This window comes from Podarcis gaigeae (assembly GCF_964106915.1).
Source record: "Podarcis gaigeae genome assembly, chromosome: 9".
Taxonomy (NCBI): Eukaryota; Metazoa; Chordata; class Lepidosauria; order Squamata; family Lacertidae; genus Podarcis; species Podarcis gaigeae.
Genome location: NC_139685.1, coordinates 35,397,139 through 35,410,385, shown reverse-complemented (window position 1 = coordinate 35,410,385; position 13,247 = coordinate 35,397,139). Strand labels below are relative to the sequence as shown.

General features: G+C 40.0%; 1 protein-coding gene across 13 annotated transcripts in view; it reads left to right on the top strand.

Moving 5' to 3' along the window:
- PALLD (palladin, cytoskeletal associated protein) overlaps positions 1 to 13,247 on the top strand; it is a 216,413-nt gene that overhangs the window by 102,294 nt on the left and 100,872 nt on the right. For all 13 annotated transcript variants that reach the window (XM_083755336.1, XM_083755345.1, XM_083755346.1 and 10 more), the window contains 2 exons: positions 276 to 395; positions 1,816 to 2,149. In XM_083755336.1, coding sequence (XP_083611462.1) covers positions 276 to 395; positions 1,816 to 2,149 — 454 coding nt within the window. The remainder of the gene's footprint in view (positions 1 to 275; positions 396 to 1,815; positions 2,150 to 13,247) is intronic.

Here is a 13,247-nt window from a genome sequence, read left to right as displayed (position 1 = left end):
CTCATTTTAATTTCCTGTTTTTGATTTCATTGTGATTTTTATGTGAAAGTAACCACAGGGATCCAACAACATGGGTGTTTGTGTGCGTTACTCTTCTGGTTCCTCACTTCCCCCTCGGGCACTGCTTTTGGCTATTGTGCTTCTTGTTTAACACACAACATTATTTCACACTCAAATCTCGTATTCGGACCCATAGCAGTTCCAGTATATCTTGTGTGCTCACTCATCTGTTGGTTTCTTTTATCTCCCCTCCATCCCTTTTTTCTTTTCTTTAGAGGAGATATGTACTCTTGTAATCGCAGAGATCTTTCCTGAGGATGCAGGAACCTTCACTTGTACAGCAAGAAATGACTATGGATCAGTCACAAGCAGTGCAGAGCTGACCGTGCTGTCAGGTATTCAGCAGTGTTTAATGTGTATGTGAAAGTCAGTGATGTTTTTCTGGCCACTCTTGGACACAGCTGCAGCAGTGTAGTGAGACAGTCCCTTCCCCCTTCTGGGTGCATCTCATGTTTAGTCTCTGATGATCTTCCCACATCCTGTAGCACTGACTTGATTACTCTGCGTCTGGGTAGGAAGAGTATGTAATGTTGACATGGTGAAGAGGCTTCTACATAATCTTCAAAGGCATTTAGGAAATAGGAAAAGGGGCCATATGGATCTCTCTCAGCCTCCAGAAATGCAGCTGCTAATTTTGAAGGTCAAGTACCATCAAATGTGCACAACTGAAACTGTGTTGCCTCTCCTCCCCCAGAGAATTGTGAGCAGCTATTTGATCTCTGTTTCAATCAGTTCACTAATTGTGTGAACCAGACTCTCCTGGTGTTATGCACTTGCAAGCACAAAGAAAGGGGCTTTAAAATCTAAGGATAAAAAGGGCAGAGTCAGAGTTTATCTCATGTCTTTTTAAATGATATATGAAACACCCAGAAGAAAACCTTAAGGCGCTTTTAGGAAATATTACAGCAACCGTCCCAAAAACTCTTCCATTCAGTTAGATGACGAATTTGACTGATAGCCCATTGAAAGCATGTATTGTGAACCATTGACTGCATCCAGTTAAATGCAAAATAATTATTCATGTTTTATTTTATTAAAATCACAGTAATTGTATTAATAAATATTTTCAATAATTTACTATTTGGGGTACCATTCGACTAAGTTTTAATCAAAGCACACCATTGAAATTAATGGCCCTAATGTAGCCATGTTCATTCATTTAAATGGGTCTACTCGATGAGTAAATCTTAGCTGAATAACAAACACCCTTTGTCTTACACTTAGGGGGGAAGTTTTAAGTAGATCTGGCAGATTTTAACACCAAGCTTCTGAGGCTAGGTGGCAGCAGAGGCAAAATGGAAAAAGTTGAGTTTCTACAACAGGCGAAAATGCAGCCCTTCTGTCAGTGTGAAATGCAAAACAGAAATGCATACAAAAGCCTCAGAAAAAGTTGGCGGTTCTCATGCACAGTGATGTGGAATATCTGTGGTGAGTGCTAACACAACTGATCCATCAAACTGGCTCACTCAGCCAGTGCTGAGCATTCATAAATCAATTACTGTTCTTAACTGGCAACTAGCTCGACCTACATCATGGACAAACAGCAGTGAATAAATATTCATTAAGATGATTACATCAGCTCAAATGTGCATGAGAACTTGAGAAAGGCATATGCCTTTTGGCATAGCTGCTATAACTGAGATGCTGACATCACCTTCAATGAACTAATACTGTATTTGTGAGAGTAATTGAAACTATCTGTTGTAGTTACAATCTCCCATCTATATTGTTACCTTTTTCCTCCTCCTATTTTAGCCAGTTCTGAAATCTCCAGCCGTGACTTGCCAATGAGAGAACAGAACGACGATGACTTCCACCACTTCCCACCCCCACCTACAAACCTTGAGATCAGTTCTATTGAGCTTCCTCCAAAACACTTGGAGAGCCACCAGATGAACAATGCCAGATCCAGTGTAGCAGCTTTTCAATTACAGCTCAACTCTGCAGAGAAGAAAACCAATGGTGTCCATCCCAGCCGTAGAGTCAATGGGGTAGTTAACGGTGACACCCAAAACAATATATCTTCTCATCCTGGTGGCCTGCTTTCACCTACAAAAACACCACCTCCAGTCCTTGCTAAGCCAAAGCTGTGAGTAATTCTGTGTTTATATTTATTTTTCACTTTAGGAACCAATTAAATGGCATATATAGAATCCTAGAACCATTGAGCAACAGACATGGATGGATGCATGTGTAAAAAACCAATGTGTGTTAATATAGGATAGCATCTAGTGTGATGGGACTAGGATTAGGGGAAACTTTGGTTCAGTTCTTCATTCAGCTACTATTCAGTATCTCTTAACTCACAAAGTTCTGCATGGGGTTCCATTTACACTTTCATGAGCTCCTTGGAAGAACGCTACAGTAGAAATGGATCAAGTGTTATTTAACTACATGTGCTCGAAGTGGAAACCTGCTACCAGACGAAGACAGCTCCAGGTTTGAGGGGACTCTGGGCAAAACAGTTTCACCCCCTGTTACATTGGTGCCCCTGTCAAGGATACTGGGCAGTGAAGATGGCAGCAGCCCACTGTCCAATAGTGCTCAGTGTAGTCCATTACAGGGCATTATGGGACCCAGCCCTAAGCTCTTGTGGGTTGGGAGGGTTCCAGAGCAGGTATCAGGGCTACTGGGCCCTCCCTAGAACCTTTGAGCACAGTGGTTGGTCTAGGATGCCGAGTGTTGATGCAGGCAGGCCCTACTGCCATTGAGTCTTGTACTTGCTTTCATACATGTGTGAGATAATGGCCCCCATTCAATGCCCAGTTTCCTCCACATCATGGTCTGTCCTGCCATACCCATGTGCATTTGGGTATACATCCTATACTAAGAAAGACTGAGCAATCGTTTACTTAAAGTTCTGCTGTTTCTACAGCTCCTATTTCTTTTCCCGTTAATGTGCTAGGCTGGCTTTATTTTTGTGATTTTGATCAGCTATAAATAAATGAAAGGGTTCTGGGAAATTTTACCTGAAATAGTAATGATAAAAGCTGGTGTGGTGTTGCAACTTGGGGAAAACTACTGATAGACATATGAAATTTATATTTGTTCCCGCTTAGTGTGAAAAGAGAGAAAGCACCCAAGCTAACATTTAACTGGATATAAATGGGATATTCTTAAACATTGGTCATGCTAACAGCTTAAGGTACAGTCTTCACTTAAGTCAAAAGTATTCTTTTTGTCCATTTTTTTTAAAAAAAATCCTAATTTAATTTCTTCTTGTCTCTGAAAATCAGACACAATACTTTTTGTGGTTATTTGTGAGGTTAAGACATAGTTCTTGTGGAATGACATCACCATCTCTCTTTATGAGCTGGATTTTGAGCACCAGACTCAGGTACACACTGGAAGGCACTACTGTGCTCAGACTTAGTTACAAATTATTCTGCGTTTCTTGTCTTATACTGAGGTTCAGAAGAGGACATGTTCCAGTTCAAACATGCCAGTGAGATACTTAAGTAATAGGATTACCAACGCAAAATCCAGAAAACAAAAAAAAAAACTTGAAAAAAGAGGTGATGTTTAGGTTCAGTGCAGTAGAGGTGAACAGTTGCAGGAATGGTAGAGTCAATGAGGAGGAGTCTTTGGCAAACAGGATCGTTGGCAGGCCATATTTAGGGGATGCCAAATGGGGAAACCTGAAAAATGTAACTGCTGACCCATGAGCTAAGAGTTTTATACTTTGCTGTGAAAAGAATGAAATAGGACACAGTTCAGGATACATCTTAATATTTGCTGCAAGACTTTTGAAGAACTTATCTGGTTATGCACCTTAACCAAATTCTACAGACAACTAGATTTGCCTCTCATTTCAAAACTTGAAACCTTTTTGCATTGTACTTGCAAGTAAATGTGATTTTGGTTTAAATGTGTTTTTACGCCCAGGTGTTAGCATTGTAATGTGGCTAATCTATATGACATCTAGTATCTGTCACCATTTATCTTTTTGCTGATAAGCTTGTAGTACATGGTCCTGTTCAATCTGTAATTCACATTTAGGTGAACATATGAGAGCGTGATTAAATGAAAAAGATTGTATGTGTCATGGTTGAGCATTGGTATTTAGATTATGTTGTTTTGTCTGTGCTCCTCCATTGACACATGGCAAGTTTCCATTAGAGGTTTTGATCATTTAAGTACATAGCAAATGGTAGAGGTGGAAATTATTCAAATGATTTTGTTGAGGCTCAAGTTGTAAACCCCTTTCTAATTAGTATAAGGGCATGTCATTTAATTATGATTTATACATCAGCAGTATTCTATGACATGCATTTTGCATTCTAAAAATCAGTTATATAGTAAAGTCAAATGTAATGTACTCTCCCAAATTAGACCACCTACTCCGGATTTAGCAGAACTCAGCTTTTCTGTATAGGCAGTAACCATTTTGCAAGCATCCAATTGGTGTGCAACCACTGATGCATGGGTCCTTTTGGACCCAGAAGAGGGCAGAACGGGGGGTGAGCAGGGAGGTTATGTGCACTCTGCGGACGCACATTGGGACCAGGAATGAAACCCCCGCACAAAATGGTCTCAGGCTATAATATCCTGTCTGTGGATTAGAGTGTGCTAATGCATTTGAAGAAAAGGGTTAGCCTGTCGTGGTAAAAAAGAGGGCTTCACACATAATATGTAACAGAAGATGTAGCATGTGGAAAAAGAATGATCAACATCTCTCTTTTTTATATTCAGAAACCTTTGCATGCAATTGTTTCTTGGCACTGCTGTAAAACCAAAGCTTTCATATGCAGAGTTTGTGCCTGCAACCAAGAACTGCTTTACAAGAGAGAGGCTTCTAGATTATGCCGTTAGATACAATAGTTCCTACATTGTTTGACCTTCCGGTGCTTCCTGTGTTGATAACTCAGCTGGCACCTTTTAATCTCTACTTGCCTTCACAGATCCATAGAACAAAAAAGAGCTGCCAGATGGGTTGCAAATGTTCTTTTTTAAAAAAAAAAATCATTTCACTTTAAAATAAATATTTTATAGATTTTTATTTTATTTAAAATACATCTAGGTCAACTGAAGGGCAAAAGTCTTCTCAAGGTGGCTCTTAAAATAAAATGCAAGCCTGCTTCCACCATTCAAGCTGCTTTTTCTCATAGAAACAGGCCTGCAATATTGAGGGTGTGTGAATCCAGTTGGAGAATAAACATAATCAATTTACCATGAGCGTTGATGTTTTTTCAGCTACCTTCTTCTTTGGGAGTTGACAAGAAGGGAGAGAGAGATTTTATAAGAGCATTAATTAGCTCTGGTGGGATTTTTTTTTTTTTTTGTATTGTATTGTCAGTTGGCTCCAGTATAACCAAACTCCCAGCCCAAGGTGTGCACACTTGACATGTCGACACCATTGTGACTACCCAAAGCTTCCTGGAGAAGAGCTGACAGCTACTTTTAAAAAGTGTAACTCCCTCTTTATCCTATTTGTGTTGGAATGCTGTTCCAATTAATCATGGATAGTGTTCAAAAACTGTGTCTGCTTAGCAGTCTACAAGTACCTTTCTGCTTGGAAAGGAACAAAGCTGTCAAAACTAGTTGAGGTCTAGATCTTCAGAAATGCTGAGCACACCAGTCTGAAATTAATGAATTAGAATCACTAGATTCTTAATCCCTTTATGTTTAGTCTGTTCCTATGCTTGAAGGTATTACAAATAAACCATTTGGTTTTATTGTGTGTTTTTTTAACCGATGCAGTTGATTCTGTACACCTCATTCTTTGTTTGAGTATGTATTAGGTCACGGCCGAGCCAAAAATACTAAAAGTTAATGCTTCCTTTATCATTTTCTTGGCAAAATGGAGAGGTATGCTCTTAAAGGGGAATTAGAGCATTAATATTAATTCTTATTCTGTCTCTGTCTAATCTGTCCATGTGTTGTCTGATCATTCACATTAAATTGCAATGGGCTTGTGGGAGAATGGCATTCTACAAACTAGGATGACCTACTTTGTGACATGGAGAGACTGAATAGCCATTAGCCCAAGGAGAGATGAGACTCTCTTAATCTGCAGACAGTGACTTCATACCTTGCTGATTTAGTGCTGATGTGCACATCCAGAAGCATTAGGAGGTGTCCTGAGGAAAGGTTCCCCCACAGTCATCATAAAGGAGGACACATGGGGTGACTCCCTGCGTCAGCCACATCAGCCCAGTATGGGGTTATGGCAAGGTGAAACATGCTATGGGAGAAATCTGGTCTAGTTAAATTTATGTTGCGCTAGGTTTAAATAAGGGCATGACTGCACATTTCCTCTTTTGTAGGGGAGAATTGATGGGTATGAGGGAGATTATGTAATATTTCCCCTGTCGCCTGATTGTTCTCTGTAGCCTTTCCTTTCCCACCCATTTCTCTCCACTCGCCAGCCCCAAACTTGGGCATATTTCCAGCTTCTGGATCTAGCTTGGAAGATCTAGCTTGGGGAGATCCAACAGTAGCAACTGGCAGACTCACTCACTCACCTGCCCCGATTTAATTTGTAATTGGATTTGGCAAATGTTGCGATTCCCATAGTAAAAGAAAGAAAGGAAATAGCCCTTATTATTGTCTTGAACTCAATTACAAGACAAATCTGATCACACCTATATGACCTGCATGGGGGAATGCAAGCAGTCTATTCCTTACTTGCCTGTGAGCTCCCCAACTAATTCTGCCCCTCTCTCTCCACATATCTTGCTGGTGTCCCTGAGGAAAATATATTTCCCAGTGTTAGAGGTGCCATAGGCAGAAAGGACTGACTTTCCTTCCTCCACTGAAACAGCAGCCAGATAAGCAGGTGAGAGGGAATTTGGAGATGGAGGGGAAGGAGCAGAATTCAAAGCAGTTACACATTGTCCCTCATATTTATTCCAATATGGTTTACAAAGCAAATTAAAAGATCCGAGCTGGAGAAGCTTAATTTCAGAGCTCTTACAGATGATCAAGCAACCCTAGAATAGCTTCCCCATCTATTACATACTGCCAAATGAGGAAAATTAAATCTGTACATCAAATACACATACATATGTAGTACAATTAGTATTCTTTAGTTTCCATGATCTAAATTAAAGGCAGGAAGAAGTGGTCAATGTGATCCAAGGACTACAGATAAGATGCTATTAACTGTTTGCAGCTAGCATGGGACCAATATTTTAAAAACGCATTGGTTTAATATGTGTTTGGCGTGAGAGAGAGAATATGGAATTGAGATATTCTGGTGTCATGTAGTTCTGAATTTTGGATTTGACAACAACAAAAAATGCTGTCGTTGTACTGACCTTTTTAATAGTTGGAGAGAACTAACTGAATTTCCTGCTTATATAGAATCTAATCTGCAATCTGACAGGAAAAATAAAACGTCCCCATACTATGGCCATAAATAAAAGCCAAATTTGCTATATTTTCAATACATGATTTTGCAGTTGTGCTGTTGCACAGGGAAGGGAGAATCTGTCAGTTTCCATTTCTCCCAGTTTCCCATTTTTCCAATCTTAAATTTCTCCATATTTCTACAGCTGTGTTTGTGTGTGTGTGTGTGTGTGTGTGTGTACACACAAATACACACACGAAAATGCATTGGTATTTTAGTGCGAATTTCTCCTAAGAAACATGTTTTTGTATGCAGTTTTAACTAACGTATGTGTATTTTCAAACAATTTCCCTACCTTGAACTTTTGTATTCTATTTTCACTAACGTGTTCATTTAATAAATGCATTCTTTTATACCCTGTATTGTTGGATAACTGCATCACAAATTCAGAGACGTGCAAATGTTGCAGGATGGCTGTGTTTCAGTTTTCATATTGTTTTGGAAAGGTGCAAATTAAGTCATTGTACCTTTTAAGTGTGACCTGAATTGAATCTCTCCCCTGTTCCTAACAGGAGAAGGTAAGCTTGAATTCAGTCATGTTGGCCTATAAGGAGATCAGTGCCATTAAAGGTATCTGTCTTTCTATGGCCTGATGCTTTTCCCTGTATTGCTTAATGTATTTTCACTTCTAAAAGAGAGAGTGCGCCTGTGTATTTAAGAATGAAACGGCAAGAAATTCAGCAGATACGAAGTCTTCTTGTACTATATCACTCGGCTGTGCATGAAACCTGCTAAGTGTCACTTTTGCACAGACGCATTGCATCTCCTTGTGGATTTTTGGTTTCGTACATTTAATAGATAAGCAACATTGTACAAAATAAAAAAGTTACCAATTGGACACATGCTTAGAAGAAAATATGAAATCAGCCAAGCTGCCTTTAGCGCCAAGAGGCCAAATTGACCTATTTGGTGTTGCCAACTGTAGTCTTAATCTTGTTCTAAAATGTGCTCATTGTTAGTTGGGCAGGGCAACGTGTGGGGTTTTTTTAAGGAAATGAACAGGAAATTTGGAGATTCTGGCTAATTCCTGCTATGCAGAGCAAAGCATTTCACTTTTGAGATGACAGCATTTTTCTAAGTTCTACAAAGCAAATCAGTTAATGTATATTGATAAGGAATGTCAAACTTGCCAAATCATGCAATGGGCAGAAACAGTGTCAAGGTAACATGAGATTTGTGACCCTTGCAATTTAACTATAAAACATATCCACCAAACAAGGAATACAGCTGATGGGACTTGTAGTCCAAAACATCTGGCAGGCACCAGGTTATCAAATGCTGGTGTAGAGGATTAATGAGCTAAGACTTAAGTACTTGGATGAACAACATGTAGATTTTTTTTAATGTTGTGTCTTCCTTACTCTAGGAAGGCTATTAGGAAAGAGCAGCTTTGGACTCTAATATTCAACCTTTGTTTTCCTGATTAGCATCTTTAAGGGTTAGATCAAAGAAGATCACATACTTTCCCTTTTGTTTTTGTTTTTTGTACTGAGCTGTTCTTTTCTGGTCCCAGTCTCTGTCTGCTCCCTGTCTGTGCACTTTTTCTTCATTTGCTTATTACAAGCACAAAAACTACTGATGCCAACCTCTTTGATTTTTCCCCTACCACTCCTTAGACATACACCTTCCTCCTTTACTTTAGAATCTCACTTTTCACTGCAAGACATGTCCAACTGGTTCTACTTTGTTGTTCGTTCATGAATTTTCAGCCAGCTTCATGTCAGCAGCAAGCTTCATATTGTCCATTTACGTCCAGCTTATCTGATCTGGAAAACAGAATTCAGGGAGTCTTGTTCTTTTCAAAAGTTGAGATTTATTTGCAATCTCCGTTTCTTTCTCTTGTAACTTGTATCCATTTCCCCATAGACGAATCATGTCTTGCCTAGAAACCTATCTGGTTTTTGGTGTACCTATCTATTGTGGTGTGGAGATTTCACAGCCATACCACTGCTCTTGAAAATCAACCAGCAAGGTACAAATTGCTCCATCTGAAACCAAGGAAGGAAGCTGGAAGAACTTGATGATTATAAAAGACTAATATTTTATAAAGTAAGATCACTGATAGTGGCACAATTAAAATAGTTAAAACAGTGTGACCCAGAGAAGATGAGGTGCCTATAGAGCTGACTTGAAACCAGTGGAGTTTGAGCACACATTCAAAGGCTTGGCTAGTCAGTGTGATGCCCTCCAGGTGTTGAGCTACAACTGCCATAATTTACAGCCACTATGGCCAATATCTTGGGGTGGGTGGGTGGAGTTGTCACCCAGCAACATCTGGAGGACACCAAGTCAATGATCTCTAGTTCAATGGAACCAATAGCTGTTATACACATTATGGAGAGATGAACCTGGGTTTCTCACATAGTGTGTGTTCAGATGTGATGCTGCTCTCAGGGTGAGATCAAAAAAGGAAAGTTGAGTGAAGGGGGGGGATCCTGCCTTTATTTAAAGACAGGATCTCTGTGACCTTGTGATGATGTAGTTGTAGGTCATCTTTTCCAATACATTGATGGTTGCTACTCCCGTGCTATATAATATTTCATGAACCTTACATGTTGTATCCCTACAATTCAGATAGGCTTCATGGACTGTTCACCTCTAGTTGCACAATGAACTTACTTTTTAGCTTTTTCTTTTTAAGGCATCTGATACATAGAGAAGCAGGGAGGGGGAAGGGGGGTGCTCTGAAAAGGTATCAGTTCGAGGTGAGTGCAAGAATGTTATTAGTATTTCTAAAAATGCATTTACAAATATACTTCCAATCAGTCTAACCTACCTCATAGGCTTGTGGGGATTAAATGAGGAGGGGAGAACCATGTATACAACCTTGAATAGGGATGTGGGTGGTGCAGTGGTCTAAACCATTGTGCCTCTTGGGCTTGCTGATCAGAAGGTTGGTGGTTCAAATCCCTGTGATGGTCTGAGATCCCATTGGTCTGTCCCAGCTCCTGCCAACCTAGCAGTTCGAAAACACGACAGTGCAAGTATATAAATAGGTACCGCTGTGATGGGAAGGTAGACAGCGTTTCTGTACGCTCTGGTTTTCGTCACGGTGTTCCAATGCGCCAGAAGCAGTTTAGTCATGCTGGCCACATGACCCGGAAAACTGTCTGTGGACAAACATCAGCTACCTTGGCCTGAAAGCGAGATGAGTGCCACAGTCGCCTTTGACTGGACTTAACCGTCCAGGGGTTTTACTACCTTGAGCTCCTTGAAGAAAAGGTGGGATGTAATGCAACAAATAAGTAAATAATCAGACACTTTTAAAAATTATGCCTCTAAGTTGAGCTTTCCCAAAGATAATAATCATGTTATGTTGCTTAAAAGAGCAAACACTAAATGTAAATGACACAGGGACTTAACTATCTAAAAAAACTGAGCCCCCGCCCCCTCCATAGTTCTGCTTGAGTTCAACTGAGATTATGGGTTGTGTCTAGCAGTATCACTCAGCTGAGAGTAAGGAATGGGGAGGGGAGCATTGTTCAGTGATTTCCCTCCATGTGTGCACCCAAATCTGGTAAGGAGGGTTACCCAACACTTTGTTGCAGACACAGGGCATGGGGCTGCAGGAAAGAGGAGGAATTGTTGAAAATTGCTTCTCCCTCTGCTCTGCTGACAGAATCTCAGCTAAGCACTGGATACATCCCAATATTTACCCTTCAGTAATCCTGTGTTATAACAAATCTAGATTTATTGAAGGGGCTCTGGTCAAACGTGCATACTTGAAAAGTGAATAAAGGAATTGGCTATTCAAAATTGGCTTGCATTTTCAGCTAGGAGATGTTCCTTTCTCATCTATATTTATGTGCATTGCTAAAATTTCTGTGTGTGTATGAGAAGTATGAATATTTCAATAGTTTACTTTTCCTTTAACTGGGTGTGCCTCCTTATGCTAGTCTTTAAGAAACGTCTACTCGCTATAGAGATTTGACCAAAAAAACAACAACAGAACACACACAAAAACATAGACCTCTTTAGAAGATCTTTAAGGCCTCAAGTAGGGCAATAGAGCAAAACAGGAAGAAAAATTACAGCTGCAATTCTGCTCCCCCTCCCTCCCTCCCCAGACGAAACTAGCTTACCTCATGGACACTAACCGCTGGGATAAATTTTCTCATTGGCATGGAAGAGAAGTAAAGTGGAAACACATTCAGAATCTTTCATGCTAGCGTTTTTAATGCTGATTTTTTCAAATTATAATATGATATCTTCTTTTAAAAGGGTATTGCTCTTTAACTGTCATAAGCTCTTCCACTTGGGAGTGAATTAGTAGTTTCTAAAATGTATCTGAAGATGCTTTCATCTCCCAGTTGCTTTTTCTTCCTCTTCTTTTTGTTCCACACCCACTGAAAGAGACTTTTCAAAATGAGATCATACGGCACACTTACCTCACTCTAACTAGGGCCATACACTATTCCTTATTGTCTTAGTACTGCCATTTCCAAGAGACGAAAGAATTGATACTGTTAAGCTGAAATAAAGGTTTGACGCTGAAGTCTGTGAGACAGAGTGCTTCTGTCAGACTAGGCAATACTGGATCAGATGGTCTAATGCAGTCTTGAGACTGCTTCATAAAGAATCCTGAACTGTAATTACAGTGGTACCTCAGGTGAAGAACTTAATTCATTCTGGAGGTCCATTCTTAATCTGAAACTGCTCTTAACCTGAGGTACCACTTTAGCTAATGGGGCCTCCCGCTGACGCCGCACCACTGCCATGCGATTTCTGTTCTCATCCTGAAGCAAAGTTCTTAACCCGAGGTACTATTTCTGGGTTAGCGGAGTCTGTAACCTGAAGCGTATGTAACCCGAGGTACAACTGTACAGTATTAGAAAATGACCTGTATGATCTCTTACTAGAATTACTTTTACTGTGTTGCGTTGAATTATAATTCAGTTATTTAGCAAGTGGGCTGCACAGCAAAATGTTGCACAGTTTCCATCCAGGAAAATCTGTCACTCCTCTGTAACTGAGGGATTGCTTCTCTTTGTGTAGTTAGATTGTGCAGAAAGACCCCCTGTTTTAGATTCATTCCTTGTGATGCATCAGAGCCACTGGAACATGACACATCGGCTCTCTCCAAGTTTGCCCTCTTCCCTTCTGTCTACATGGCCCTGCTGCAGATTCCAGCCCTTCAGATAGCAAGGTGGAGGTTTCTTCCAGGCTCCTGCATTTTAGGAGGTTAGATATCTGTCTATCTATAGAGATATAAAATCCAGTTTGTCAGGTTTGGGAAGTTGATAGTGTTTTTTGGGAAGTTGATAATGGTGTTTTTTATCTCTGTGTTACTGTTCCTCTGTGTCATAATTCTTTAATTTATCATTATTGTTGCTAAATAGTAATTCAGCTTGAGTCTTTGAGTTGTCGAGGCAGGTTACAAATTAATAAATGAGCTGACAACAGGTAAGTGTCATAAGTCTTCTACCTACAGGACCTCACTGTGATTTGCTTGGACAGCATATTCAGTGCATGATGTCTTATGGTCACACCAAAGCTATAAAAGCCCTTTCTTTGACCCAGCAAACCCATATCTTTTGGATTCACACAGCTGTCCATAACAGGAGCTTCTGCTTGGCATTTACATGGTTTTCCCTGTACTGTTTAGGGGCAGCTGAAAGAAGTAGCCCTGTTTTTAAAATGCATGCATTTCAGGCATAACAGACAGAAGAACAGTGCTGTTCTGAAAATGTGTTTGGGAATGCAGGCTAAAATGCTATTAAGAACTGTTTAGCATTTTCAGAAACATCTGTGTTCCATCTTGTGGTGCTCTTTAATTAGCATCAGTCTTACTAAACTTTACAATTCCATTTGCAGAAAATAGTATCTTGAAGGAAAT